The sequence below is a fragment of the Perognathus longimembris genome, chromosome 13 (genome assembly GCF_023159225.1).
Source record: "Perognathus longimembris pacificus isolate PPM17 chromosome 13, ASM2315922v1, whole genome shotgun sequence".
Lineage (NCBI taxonomy): Eukaryota > Metazoa > Chordata > Mammalia > Rodentia > Heteromyidae > Perognathus > Perognathus longimembris.
This window is the reverse complement of record NC_063173.1, coordinates 52246388-52257518: the sequence shown is the minus strand read 5'-3', so window position 1 is coordinate 52257518 and position 11131 is coordinate 52246388. Positions and strand designations below refer to the sequence as shown.

Sequence of the window (11131 nt, the reverse complement as noted above, 5' to 3'; positions counted from 1 at the left end):
TATCCCTTGAACGATAATGTCCGGCCTTTTCTCTGTTTGTGTGTGTGACTGACTATTTTTGCTTTCTTGATTTTTTATCCCAAAAGTATATAAGGTCACAAAACTAAGAGCAAGTTTTCATCTTACCAAAATGTGATCATACAATCTTATATCGGCACCACTGGATATGTAAGCCAGAGATTCTTAACACAAAACCTGAAAGTAACACTAGCAATACTTCGTGGTAATTAATTTAGAGATCAGCGGATCACGAACTTTCCAGCCTAAACTGGCTTTGAACCGCTATCCTCAGATCTCATCCTCCCCAGCTGCTCGGATTACAGGCACAGCGGAAGCCACGGTCTCTGGTCGAGTCCGCCGAGTCAGCGCCTCTCTAGCCAGCCGGTCGTCTCTATGGTCGGGGCGCGATTTCCGGTGGCGGGACGCGGGGCTGCGCACGCGGGAAAAGCTTCCCCAGCCTCCCCACCGTCCCCGGCGTCCCCGCCCCCTCCCCCCCGCGGCCCCCAGCGCGCCCACCGCCCGCGCCCAGGGATCGTCGCGAGACTGTGGCATTCAAGAGGTGGGTGGTCGCGGTCCCGGAGCTCCCGGAGGGCCCGGGCCCTGCTCCCCCCCCCCCCCCGCAGAGCCGCTCGACATGGACCGCTCCGCGTTCAAATCGGCGGGTCGCGGGCGCATCCATTTTAAAAATAGGGGAGAAGCGCGGGTCTGGAGCTCCGGAGTCGGGAGGGGAGCGCGGGGAGGGAAACTGGTCCTGGGAGCCGAGTGGAGGTGCGGGCTCCGAGCAGGCCCGGGGCGGGGGTGGGGGTGAGCTGCTGCTCGTTGCCATGGCTCCCGATGGAGGGGTGTCGGCTTGGGGGGTGTCAGCACTTGCTCCAGGCCAATGTGGGCCTGGCCCTAAGGAGCACTTGGCGGTGGAGCCCCCGGAGCCGTCCTGGGGACAGCCAAGGGCCGCCACCCGACGGGCTCCCCGCCTCTCGTGCTTGTCCATCTCCCTCCCGCACTCAGGTTCGCGCCCTGCTGAGTGATCATCCGCACACGCACCCACCCTAGACGTGGGCACCCAGGCTCCCTGATCACTCACTTCCCTAGGGCTCCGTGCCCAGCACAGCAGGTCAACATGGCAGAGACGCTGGAGTTCAACGACATATACCAGGAGGTGAAAGGCTCCATGGTGAGGAGGGGCCTGGGCTTTTACCCACATGGCCCAAGGGTACAGGGTTCTTGGGTTTTTGTTTTGTTTTGTTTTAAATCCATTAACAAAAGCTTAACTTCGATGATGTATAGGGTAACAGTTATCCTGTTATACTCGGGATAATGTGTATCTCATACCTTCTGCCACAAATTGCCCAGTCTCAAGAATTACAGGATTGTGGATTTAGAAGAGATTGTAGATACTATGTTACAAAGGGAAACTGAGGACCTGCGACGTTTTGGAGGCCAGAGCTAGGTTTAAAATCCATACTTTTCAGGTCGTTGGTTCTTCTTATTGGCCCTTAGTATTTATTATTGTTATTATTATTTTGCCAGTCCCCGGGTTTGAGTTCAGGGCCAGGCCACTGTTCCTGAGATTCTCTTGCTCAAGGCTAGCACTCTACCACTTGAGCCACAGTGTCATGTCTGGCTTTTTCTGTTTATGTGGCGCTTAGGAATCAAATCCAGGGCTTCATGCATGCTAGGCTAGCACTCTACCTCTAAGCCACATTCCCAGGCCTGGCCCTTAGTATTGCCTCAATAATCTAGCTAGTCATCTCACAGCTAGAAGGGACATAGAGTAGAACTGGACCTCATATGTACTATTGTCCTTCCTTCCTGCATCTGGGTCTACTTTTCTGACAGAATGATGGTCGGCTGCGGTTGAGTCGCCAGGGTATCATGTTCAAGAACAGCAAGACAGGCAAAGTGGACAACATCCAGGCTGGCGAGTTGACAGAAGGCATCTGGCGCCGGGTAGCCCTGGGCCATGGACTTAAACTGCTCACAAAGAATGGCCATGTATACAAGTATGACGGCTTCCGAGAATCGGTGAGACTTGTGACCATACCCCATCTCATTCAAATCTACAGCGAGTTGGGAGTTCCTTTGGGCTCTTTAAAGCAGGGCTGTTGAGGCCTCTTGAAGAATCATGGCTAGTTTTGAGTGTTTGTGCCTTGCGTCCAGACAACTTTCTCCTGTCTTAACAGTGGTTTCCACTTTGTGTTTCCCAATCTTGGTTTGGGTCTTTAGTTAGCATTTTGCTTTCTCCATTTTGAATTCCTTGAGTTCAAAAGGACTTGGTTTTAATTTCTTTCATAAAAACTACACAAAGTTAAAAAAAAATCTACCTGGTTAGGCCTTCTGTATCCCTCCTAGCCTGATGTCATTCTCAGAAACAACCTCTTTTCAGTAACCATTTAAATGCTTCTAGAGCTGTGATACTGTCTGTGGTGGACTTTTGATTGGAGCAGTTTTTATGGAACTAGATGGTCCTTAAAGCTTTGAGTTGTGTGGATGCCATGTGGATTTGCTGGGATTGTACTTTCTTCCTTCCCCTGACAGGAATTCGAGAAACTTTCTGATTTCTTCAAAACACATTACCGCCTTGAGCTAATGGAGAAGGACCTATGTGTGAAGGGCTGGAACTGGGGCACAGTGAAGTTTGGTGGTGAGTCTTGGGGAAGCTCGAGGTTTGGGGGGAGAAGGTAGGATGAACGGTTTCAGCTCTTCCCCCGGGCACTGTCTCTCATTTTTAATTTGTGTGTTGCTTATGTGTCTACCTGTCGCGGCTTAGACACTGTGTCTTGCACAAAGTAGTTCCAGCACCCCATCCTTGTGGGACTGACCACCTACTAGGCATGTCTGTGGAGTTCAGAGGGGGAGCTTGTGGCTTGATCAGCCCTTTCCTCACAGGGCAGCTGCTTTCCTTTGATATTGGTGACCAGCCAGTCTTTGAGATACCCCTAAGCAATGTGTCCCAGTGCACAACAGGCAAGAATGAGGTAACGCTGGAATTTCACCAGAACGATGACGCTGAGGTGTCTCTCATGGAGGTGCGCTTCTATGTCCCTCCAACCCAGGAGGATGGCGTGGACCCTGTAGAGGTGAGGCCTTCCCTTGGTTGCCTTGGGAGCAGGTGATGCTAAGCAGGCCTTGGCCAGCTGGCCTGGAAACAAGGGGTTTGTCGCCCAGTGACCACTGTGTGCTCATGCAGGCCTTTGCCCAGAATGTGCTGTCCAAGGCGGATGTAATCCAGGCCACTGGAGATGCCATCTGCATCTTCCGGGAGTTGCAGTGTCTCACTCCCCGCGGTCGTTACGACATTCGGATTTACCCCACCTTCCTTCACCTGCATGGCAAGACCTTCGACTACAAGATTCCCTACACCACCGTACTGCGTCTCTTTTTGCTGCCCCATAAGGACCAACGCCAGATGTTCTTTGTGGTAAGCAGAAACCGTGTGTGTGTGTGTGTGTGTGTGTGTGTGTGTGTGTGTGTGTGTGTTTCTAATTTTTGTCCGAGTCTTCAGTAGATAGATCTCACTAGTGTTTAGCGTTTGACTTAACCATGTCCATCTGCCCTCACCAGATTAGCCTGGATCCCCCCATCAAGCAGGGCCAAACACGTTACCACTTCCTGATCCTCCTCTTCTCCAAGGATGAGGATATCTCTTTGACCCTCAACATGAACGAGTGAGTGTCTCTCCGGACTCATTCTCCCACGGCTGCCCGGGCAGGAGACAGGTGTGCCATTGGATGGCATCAGGGCTCGCAAGCTCATCTGGGTCTGTTTGCAGGGAAGAGGTGGAGAAGCGCTTTGAGGGGCGGCTCACCAAGAACATGTCAGGATCCCTCTACGAGATGGTCAGCCGGGTCATGAAAGCGCTTGTGAACCGCAAGATCACAGTCCCAGGCAACTTCCAGGGGTGAGGAGTGGAGCGCAGGCCGGGATGGGGTGGGTGAGGAATGCCATGTGTCTTTGGTAAGTCTCTCCTGAGATGGAAATGTGAACCACCGAGGAGAGGCTGGGCTTGGGCTTGAGCACGTGTTGCAGGTGTGCTGTTGGTTCTTCAGCCCTGACTGGGCTCCCTGCCTCCTCCACTAGCCATTCGGGGGCCCAGTGTATCACCTGCTCCTACAAGGCGAGTTCGGGATTACTCTACCCTCTGGAACGTGGCTTCATCTACGTCCACAAGCCACCAGTGCACATCCGCTTTGACGAGATTTCCTTTGTCAACTTCGCCCGGGGTACCACTACCACTCGCTCCTTTGACTTTGAAATCGAGACCAAGCAGGGCACGCAGTACACCTTCAGCAGCATCGAGAGGTGAGCACATCCCTCCCTCACCACCCTAACACTCGTCTCCACCTGCCTTCCGTGAGGAAGCTTGCCATGCCCAGTGGCCTCTCTTGAGTCTGGGATTTGACATTTCATGGTTTGAATTGAATTTTTCTTCGGCCCCATTGGGATCTGGTCTCTCCATTTCTGTCTTTACAAAACGTATTCTCCAGTGTTAGGATTGCTGTATGTGTTGACACTCATCCTTTTGTTTCTTCCACTCCCCCCATGGTGGAAATGCTATCTCTCTCTTTCCTGGAATGAGCATTTGTGCCCAGAAGTATAGCAGTTAATGTTTATTGAGTGCTCACTATAGGCTAAATCATTTACCAATGTCTTAGTATTTAATCCGCATAAGAACCCAGTGAGGGATGAAATCAGACCAGGAAAAAAGGTGAAAACACCTCTCCTGCTACTCTGCCATCGTTCCTTCCCAGAACTCAAGGCCACGCAGGTTCCTCTTTGAAGACTCATATTTGGCCCTTCAGACTGCCGCCTTCTAGGGTCTTGGAGATTTTAGGTTGGGTGGTGTGGCCAAGAGCTCCAGCCTTACCATCTGCCCAGCCCAAGTCTGTGAGAACATTGCTTCGTCCACCCCTGAGTTGTTCCTAACCATCTGCTAACACTCTGTGTCTCTCTTCCCAGGGAGGAGTATGGAAAGCTGTTTGATTTTGTCAATGCAAAAAAGCTTAACATCAAAAACCGAGGATTGAAAGAGGTACCTCTGTGGGGAGGATGAGCCCCTCTCCTGTTCTGTCTGTAGGGGAGAAAGGTGCAGAGGTTCTCTGGCTTCCTTTTCACTCTCTCTTCTCTTCTCACCCTTATAGAAAAAAGAGGTGCGTGTGACCCTTTCCCCTTCCTGGTGCAGGTTTTTCTCTGCATGGCCTTAGATCAGTGCAGCTCCATTGCAGCCCACTGTGGGGCCAAGAGAGGGAGGGGCTTGGACTAACCCAGCCTGGCAGGAAGTACTCAGGCGTAGGCCCTGCATGTTAGCCATGTGTGAACAGTCTGGCTTCCAGGTCTTCTAGTAGCCACTGGTCTGATCTTGCAGGCATGCAGGAGTGGTTTTGAGTGTGCTGGGATGTAGGTTTGAGGATCAGAGCCCTCACTCCCATGTCCTCCCTGGCTAGGGCATGAACCCAAGCTATGATGAATATGCAGACTCTGATGAAGACCAGCATGACGCCTACCTGGAGAGGATGAAGGAGGAGGGCAAGATCAGAGAAGAGAATGCTAATGACAGCAGTGATGAATCAGGAGAAGAAACTGGTGGGCTATGCTTGGTTCTGGGGGGAGGGGCAGGCAGACTCTCTCCGTAGCCTGGGCTAGATACATCCTGGGTCTGGGTAACAAGTGGGACTTCATGCAGGGCCCTGGTGGCTCATGCCAGTCCATCCTAGCTATTCAGGAGTCTGATATCTGAAGGTGGTAGTTCAAAGCCATTCCAGAAAAGCAATGAAACTTACCTCCAATTAACCACCAGTAATCTGGAAGTGGAGCTGTGGTTCAGAGTGGTAAAACACTAGTCTTGAGCATGAAAGCTCAGGGACAGAGGTGCCCAGGCCCTGAATTCAAGCCCTATAACTGAACAAAACCAAACCAAAACAAAAAAGCAGGACTTCCATTGGTAGTAAAGCTGATGCAGCCTGTGTATTTTTTTTTCTTTTTTCAGATGAGTCATTCAACCCAGGTGAAGAGGAGGAAGATGTGGCAGAGGAGTAAGTTTTGGTTTCATCTCAGGGCTGAGTGTCGCCTGTATGCTTGACAGACCATTAGACAGAAGGGTATTTCTTAGGTCTTAGCATTAGCCACTGACCCAGAATGGCCATGTTTCCTCCAATGAGATGATATGTGGAGTGTGTTAGCCCATCAGAGGTTGTCTTAGTGCATGGCATGACTTGAAGCCAGAGGGAGAATAGAATGACATCCAGTGCCTGCCCACTGCTAAGAGTGTTGGAAAGTCATGCAACCTTGGTTTCCTCACCTGTTAGTGGCAGGCTACTTACTCCCTTGTGTTAAATCAGTTAAGATTTTTAATTGCCAGTATTTGAATAGGACTCACATTGAGGAGCATAAAAGGCACTTTAATAAGTTCCTATAACTTAGAAGGTTCAGGGCTATACTTGGCTTCAGATCTAGGTGCTTAAAAGTTGTGGCCTGGGCACTGTCCCTGAGCTCTTTTGCTCAAGGCTAGCACTCTACCACTTTGAGCCACAGTGCCACTTCTGGTTTTCTGGTGGTTAGTTGGAGATAAGAGTCTCACTGACTTCTGCCTGGGTTGGCTTTGAACCCTAATCCTCAGATCTCAGCCTCCTGAGTAAGTAGGATTATAGGCATAAGCTACCGGCACCTGGCTTTGTTTCTTTCTTCTGATTCCCTTGTTCGTAGGCAGGCTTGCTCTATTTGGTGCCAAATGGCCCCCAGAAGGTCCAGGTAGGCTTAATGCTTGCTACTAGCATCACAGCAGAAGCACATAGAGAACCATGTGGTCACCTGCCTTCCTGTGAGCCTCACTTACTAAGGTGTGCAGAGCTCCGATGGACAGGAGCTGGCCATGTATGCCTAACCTTGGAGCCTGCGGCTAGGCCGAGTCCTTCCTGTCTTTCTCAACAGGAAAACAGGACTCTTGATCCAGAAAGTTTGCAAATGAATGTTGGGCAGGAAGAGCCAAAGTCAGAAGGTCTGCTTGCCATGTTCTCAGGAAGGCTAGCGTATGTGCACTTGTGAATTGCCTTGGAAACTGCTCAGCAGTGGGCAGGAGTCAGGCGGGTGTAGCTCTGCATTGTACTGGATAGAACTCTCAATTATGCAGGTTGCTGGCTGCACCGGAAGCTGCTTTTCCTCTCCTTTTGTGGTGTCTCGTTGATTGTATGGTAAATGAGGATTAACCCAGCCACACTGGTCGCATGTCTAGAATCCCAACTGCTTAGGAGGCTGAGATCTAGAAGATCATGGTTTGAAGCTAGTCCATCAGAAAAGTTCCTAGAGTCCATCTCCAAAAATAACCAGTAAAAAAAACACCCCACAAGCTTCTGGTGTGGTTCAAGTGTTAAAGCACCAGCCTAGCACATGTAAAACCCTGACTTCAAACTCCCATTGCCTCCAAATAAACAAAGGAAGAGGTGAAGTGGACTTGGCCTAGTTCAGACAAGAATGAGAAGATTTTCTGTGTCCAGGGGTAGAAGTGGAAAAGAAGTACAGGTAGGCCAGGACCAGGGAGAGCAGCTAGAGCTCGCTGATAATGCATTGCCGTGGCTGGATCTGAAGAAGAATGGTTGAGTCCAGTGGTTGAAGGCATCTTTAGATGTTCTTTCCTCCTGTCCCGAGACTTCTGGGTCTTGCCCTCCACCTCTGAGTCTCAGTTCCACTGTTGGGCAGGTTTGACAGCAATGCCTCTGCCAGCTCCTCCAGCAATGAGGGTGACAGTGACCGAGAGGAGAAGAAGAGGAAACAGCTCAAAAGGGCCAAGATGGCCAAGGATCGCAAGAGCCGCAAGAAGCCTGTAGAGGTACAGACTTCTGTAGTGGGGGAGTGTATGTCCACCCTTTCCACTTTCTCTTGCTCATTACCAGTAGGTCCTGATGACTGATCCTTCTGGGAGTGCTTCTTCGTAGCTAGTGATTATGGGGTGTGTGTGTGTGTGTGTGTGTGTGTGTGTGTGTGTGTGTGTGTGTTGTGTGGGAGGTGGGGTTTGGAAATGTTTCCAGTCCTGAGATAATCATGGAAAATCTGACTTAGGCTGTTTGTGTTCCCTGGACCCCTTGTGAGCTTGAGGAAAAAGATGTAACCCCTGCTCACACTTGATACTATTTAGATCTTCCTCCATTTTCCCTATTTGGTGATACATAATTTCTTTGGAAAGATGGAGGCTATGTACCTGTGGGACATAGGTGGCCACTAGCATTTGGATTCTCTGTCCTACAGGCCAAGAAGGGCAAAGATCCCAACGCCCCTAAGAGGCCGATGTCTGCATACATGCTGTGGCTTAATGCTAGTCGAGAGAAGATCAAGTCAGACCATCCTGGTATAAGTATCACAGATCTTTCCAAGAAGGCAGGCGAGATCTGGAAGGGAATGTCCAAAGAGAAGAAAGAGGTGAGTGGCAGTGAAGATGGTAGGGCGGAAATCTCGTAGGTTGGGGTGTTGTAGTGGACAGGGAGAGAGCCACTCCTCTGTAGAGCTTGTTGTCTGTGTCAGGGAAGAGGTCTCACTCTTTGCTCTGATTTGTGTGTGTGTGTGTGTGTGTGTGTATGTGTGTAACAGGAGTGGGACCACAAAGCTGAAGATGCCAGGAGAGAATATGAAAAAGCCATGAAAGAATATGAAGGAGGGCGAGGCGAGTCCTCTAAGAGGTGAGTGTCAACAAAGTGGCAATTACAATAGCTTCTTTAGCAGAATGTTTTTTGCCCAATCAAAATTGAGAATGGGGTGTTAAAGTCAGTAGATACATTTTTGTTTGCAGTAGCAAGGTTCTTCTCAGGCCTAGTAGGTCATTGCCCTAGTATGGGTGATATATTGGAAGAATTAAGTATTAGATAAAAACAAAGCCATTAAATACATAAAGTATAACCCACTTGCTAAGTCGTATTCAAGTTATATGAAAATGTAGGAAAAGAAAGTTACTGTGGCACCTAATATAAAACTCACATGAGTTTTTATTTATTTTGGTTTTCTTTTTGCGCCAGTCCTGGGGCTTGGACTCGGGGCCTGAGCACTGTCCCTGGCTTCTTTTTGCTCAAGGCTAGCACTCTGCCACTTGAGCCACAGCGCCACTTCTGGCCTTTTTTTTTTTTTTTTTTTTTTTTTTCTATATATGTGGTGCTGAGGAATTGAACCCATGACTTCATGTATACGAGTCAAGCACTCTTGCCACTAGGCCATATTCCCAGCCCCTCACATGAGTTTTTAAAGATGACTCAAGTTGACAGTGTGGTGGGAACTGGGAAAGGCGTCACTAAAATTGGGAGAAGTTTGGCCCACTTCATTTCCCTTGTGCTACCATAGGGACAAGTCAAAGAAGAAGAAGAAAGTAAAAGTAAAGATGGAAAAGAAATCCACACCCTCTAGGAGCTCATCATCGAAGTCATCATCAAGGCAGCTGAGTGAGAGCTTCAAAAGCAAAGAATTTGTGTCCAGTGATGAGAGCTCTTCTGGAGAGAACAAGAGCAAAAAGAAGAGGAGGCGGAGTGAGGTGCGGCGGAATGTGGGGGCTAGGGGCCTGGGGTGTGGTTCGTCTGTAAGAGAAATGTGTTAGGCTTGAAACTGGGGAATTCTGAAGGTGAGGTACTGGAGGGAGGCTGGTCAGAATTAGGGGTCCTTCACCCCTGAAAAGTGGCTGTGAAGGCAGTGTACACCGTATACCATTCCTTGAAGAGAACTTTGGTTTTCAGGACTCTGAAGATGAGGAACTAGCCAGTTCTCCTCCCAGCTCAGAAGACTCGGCATCAGGATCGGATGAGTAGAGAGGAAGACAATCTCTCTTCGTGCTTGTCCCTGCCTCACCCGGGCTCCCAGCTCATGTCCGGTACCAGTTTCTACTACATGCTATGCAGTCCTTGGATTCTGTGCCATCTGAACAAGCTTTCCTGGTGGCATGCCCTTGGTCGGGGCATTGTCTTCAAGGACAGCTCCTTATCATTTGAGGAGGGACTGGGTAGGAGTCTGTCCACTGTCCTTGCAGGGCAGCCCAGGATCCAAGTCTTTGTCCTACTTAGCGACCTTAGAGACAGCTGCTTCTTGTCCTGTTCAAGTTGCCGCAGCAGAGGTCATGTGAGGTCAGGCTCGTAGCTCCTAACTGGGGCCTGTTTCTACTTTTATTTTGTATTTCTGGCCTGTGAAATCAACGTTTAATAAAGGGAAATGACTTTGGAAGCCACGTCCTTATGCCTCCTTTCTACACCTCTCCTCTCCTTTTCACTTTGCATGGTGGTGTTTACCATTCCTGGTGGGGGGCTGGGCCCCCACCAGCTGGGAAGCAAATCTCCAGGTACCTGCTCATTCTGTTCCCGCTGGACAAGCATTGGTTTTCACCCTCTTCTGCCAGGACGTGCCACCTGAGAGTCTAGAAATGAACACTGATCTGATTAGGAAGTCTCTCGGAGCTCCACTCCATTAGTCAAGGCCGAGCCAGACAGTTCTTGGCTCCAGCCTCACTTACCTTCCAGTTAAGGGTCTTCCAAGGCTTTAGTTAATAGAATCAGAATTGACTTATCTTCCCCTGCAGCTGAGAGTGTGGAAACCTGAAGCGGGGGGGGGGGGGGGGGGGGGGAGGGGGAGGGGGGGAATGAGTGGTTTTGTGTGTGGGGGAAATTGGTGTTCAGGAATGTATGTGTGGAGCTTGCGTTCTGTGGAGAAAGGAAAGAATGTATTTTGGGTGGGAAGAAACTGAGCTACCAGACGGGCTCCTCTAGATGGGGATTTATCCACGTGGGAGGGCCACGTTCGCGCGTGCTCCGGCCGGCCGGGCAGGTACAGGAAGCTTCTCCGGTCCGCCAATGGCTACCTTCTTGCCCGCGCTCGATGGTACTGCAATCAGTGCCTGCGGTTGGGCACGGGAAGGGCGGGCCAGCGCCGTCTCCTCTCTAGGCTGCCATCTCGGTGGCACTCGGTAAATTGCATCAGTTTCGCCGGAGTCTGAGCCCGGGGCGGGCCCCTCATTTGCAAAATTCATGAATAATTGAGCACGGGGCAGCGCCTGCCGACGGGTGGAGAGACGAGGCGAATGCTGCCCGGGCTTCCTACTCCGAGTCTCCGTCCTTATGAATATTCATGAGGCGGCGTGTGGGCGTGGCTAGGGGCGTGGCCCCCGCGGGGCTGGCTC

General features: G+C 50.5%; 1 protein-coding gene across 1 annotated transcript; it reads left to right on the top strand.

Moving 5' to 3' along the window:
• Nucleotides 1-425: 425 nt before the first annotated feature.
• Nucleotides 426-10182, top strand: Ssrp1 (structure specific recognition protein 1). The gene is made up of 17 exons (XM_048361704.1): nucleotides 426-559; nucleotides 1006-1171; nucleotides 1837-2022; nucleotides 2536-2641; nucleotides 2887-3077; nucleotides 3188-3418; nucleotides 3562-3665; nucleotides 3770-3898; nucleotides 4078-4299; nucleotides 4957-5029; nucleotides 5442-5580; nucleotides 5984-6029; nucleotides 7690-7819; nucleotides 8236-8406; nucleotides 8575-8663; nucleotides 9316-9502; nucleotides 9702-10182. Exons 2-17 carry the CDS (start codon nucleotides 1118-1120, stop codon nucleotides 9771-9773), a joined length of 2130 nt encoding a protein of 709 aa, XP_048217661.1. The 5' UTR covers nucleotides 426-559; nucleotides 1006-1117; the 3' UTR covers nucleotides 9774-10182.
• The last annotated feature ends 949 nt before the right edge of the window (nucleotides 10183-11131 follow it).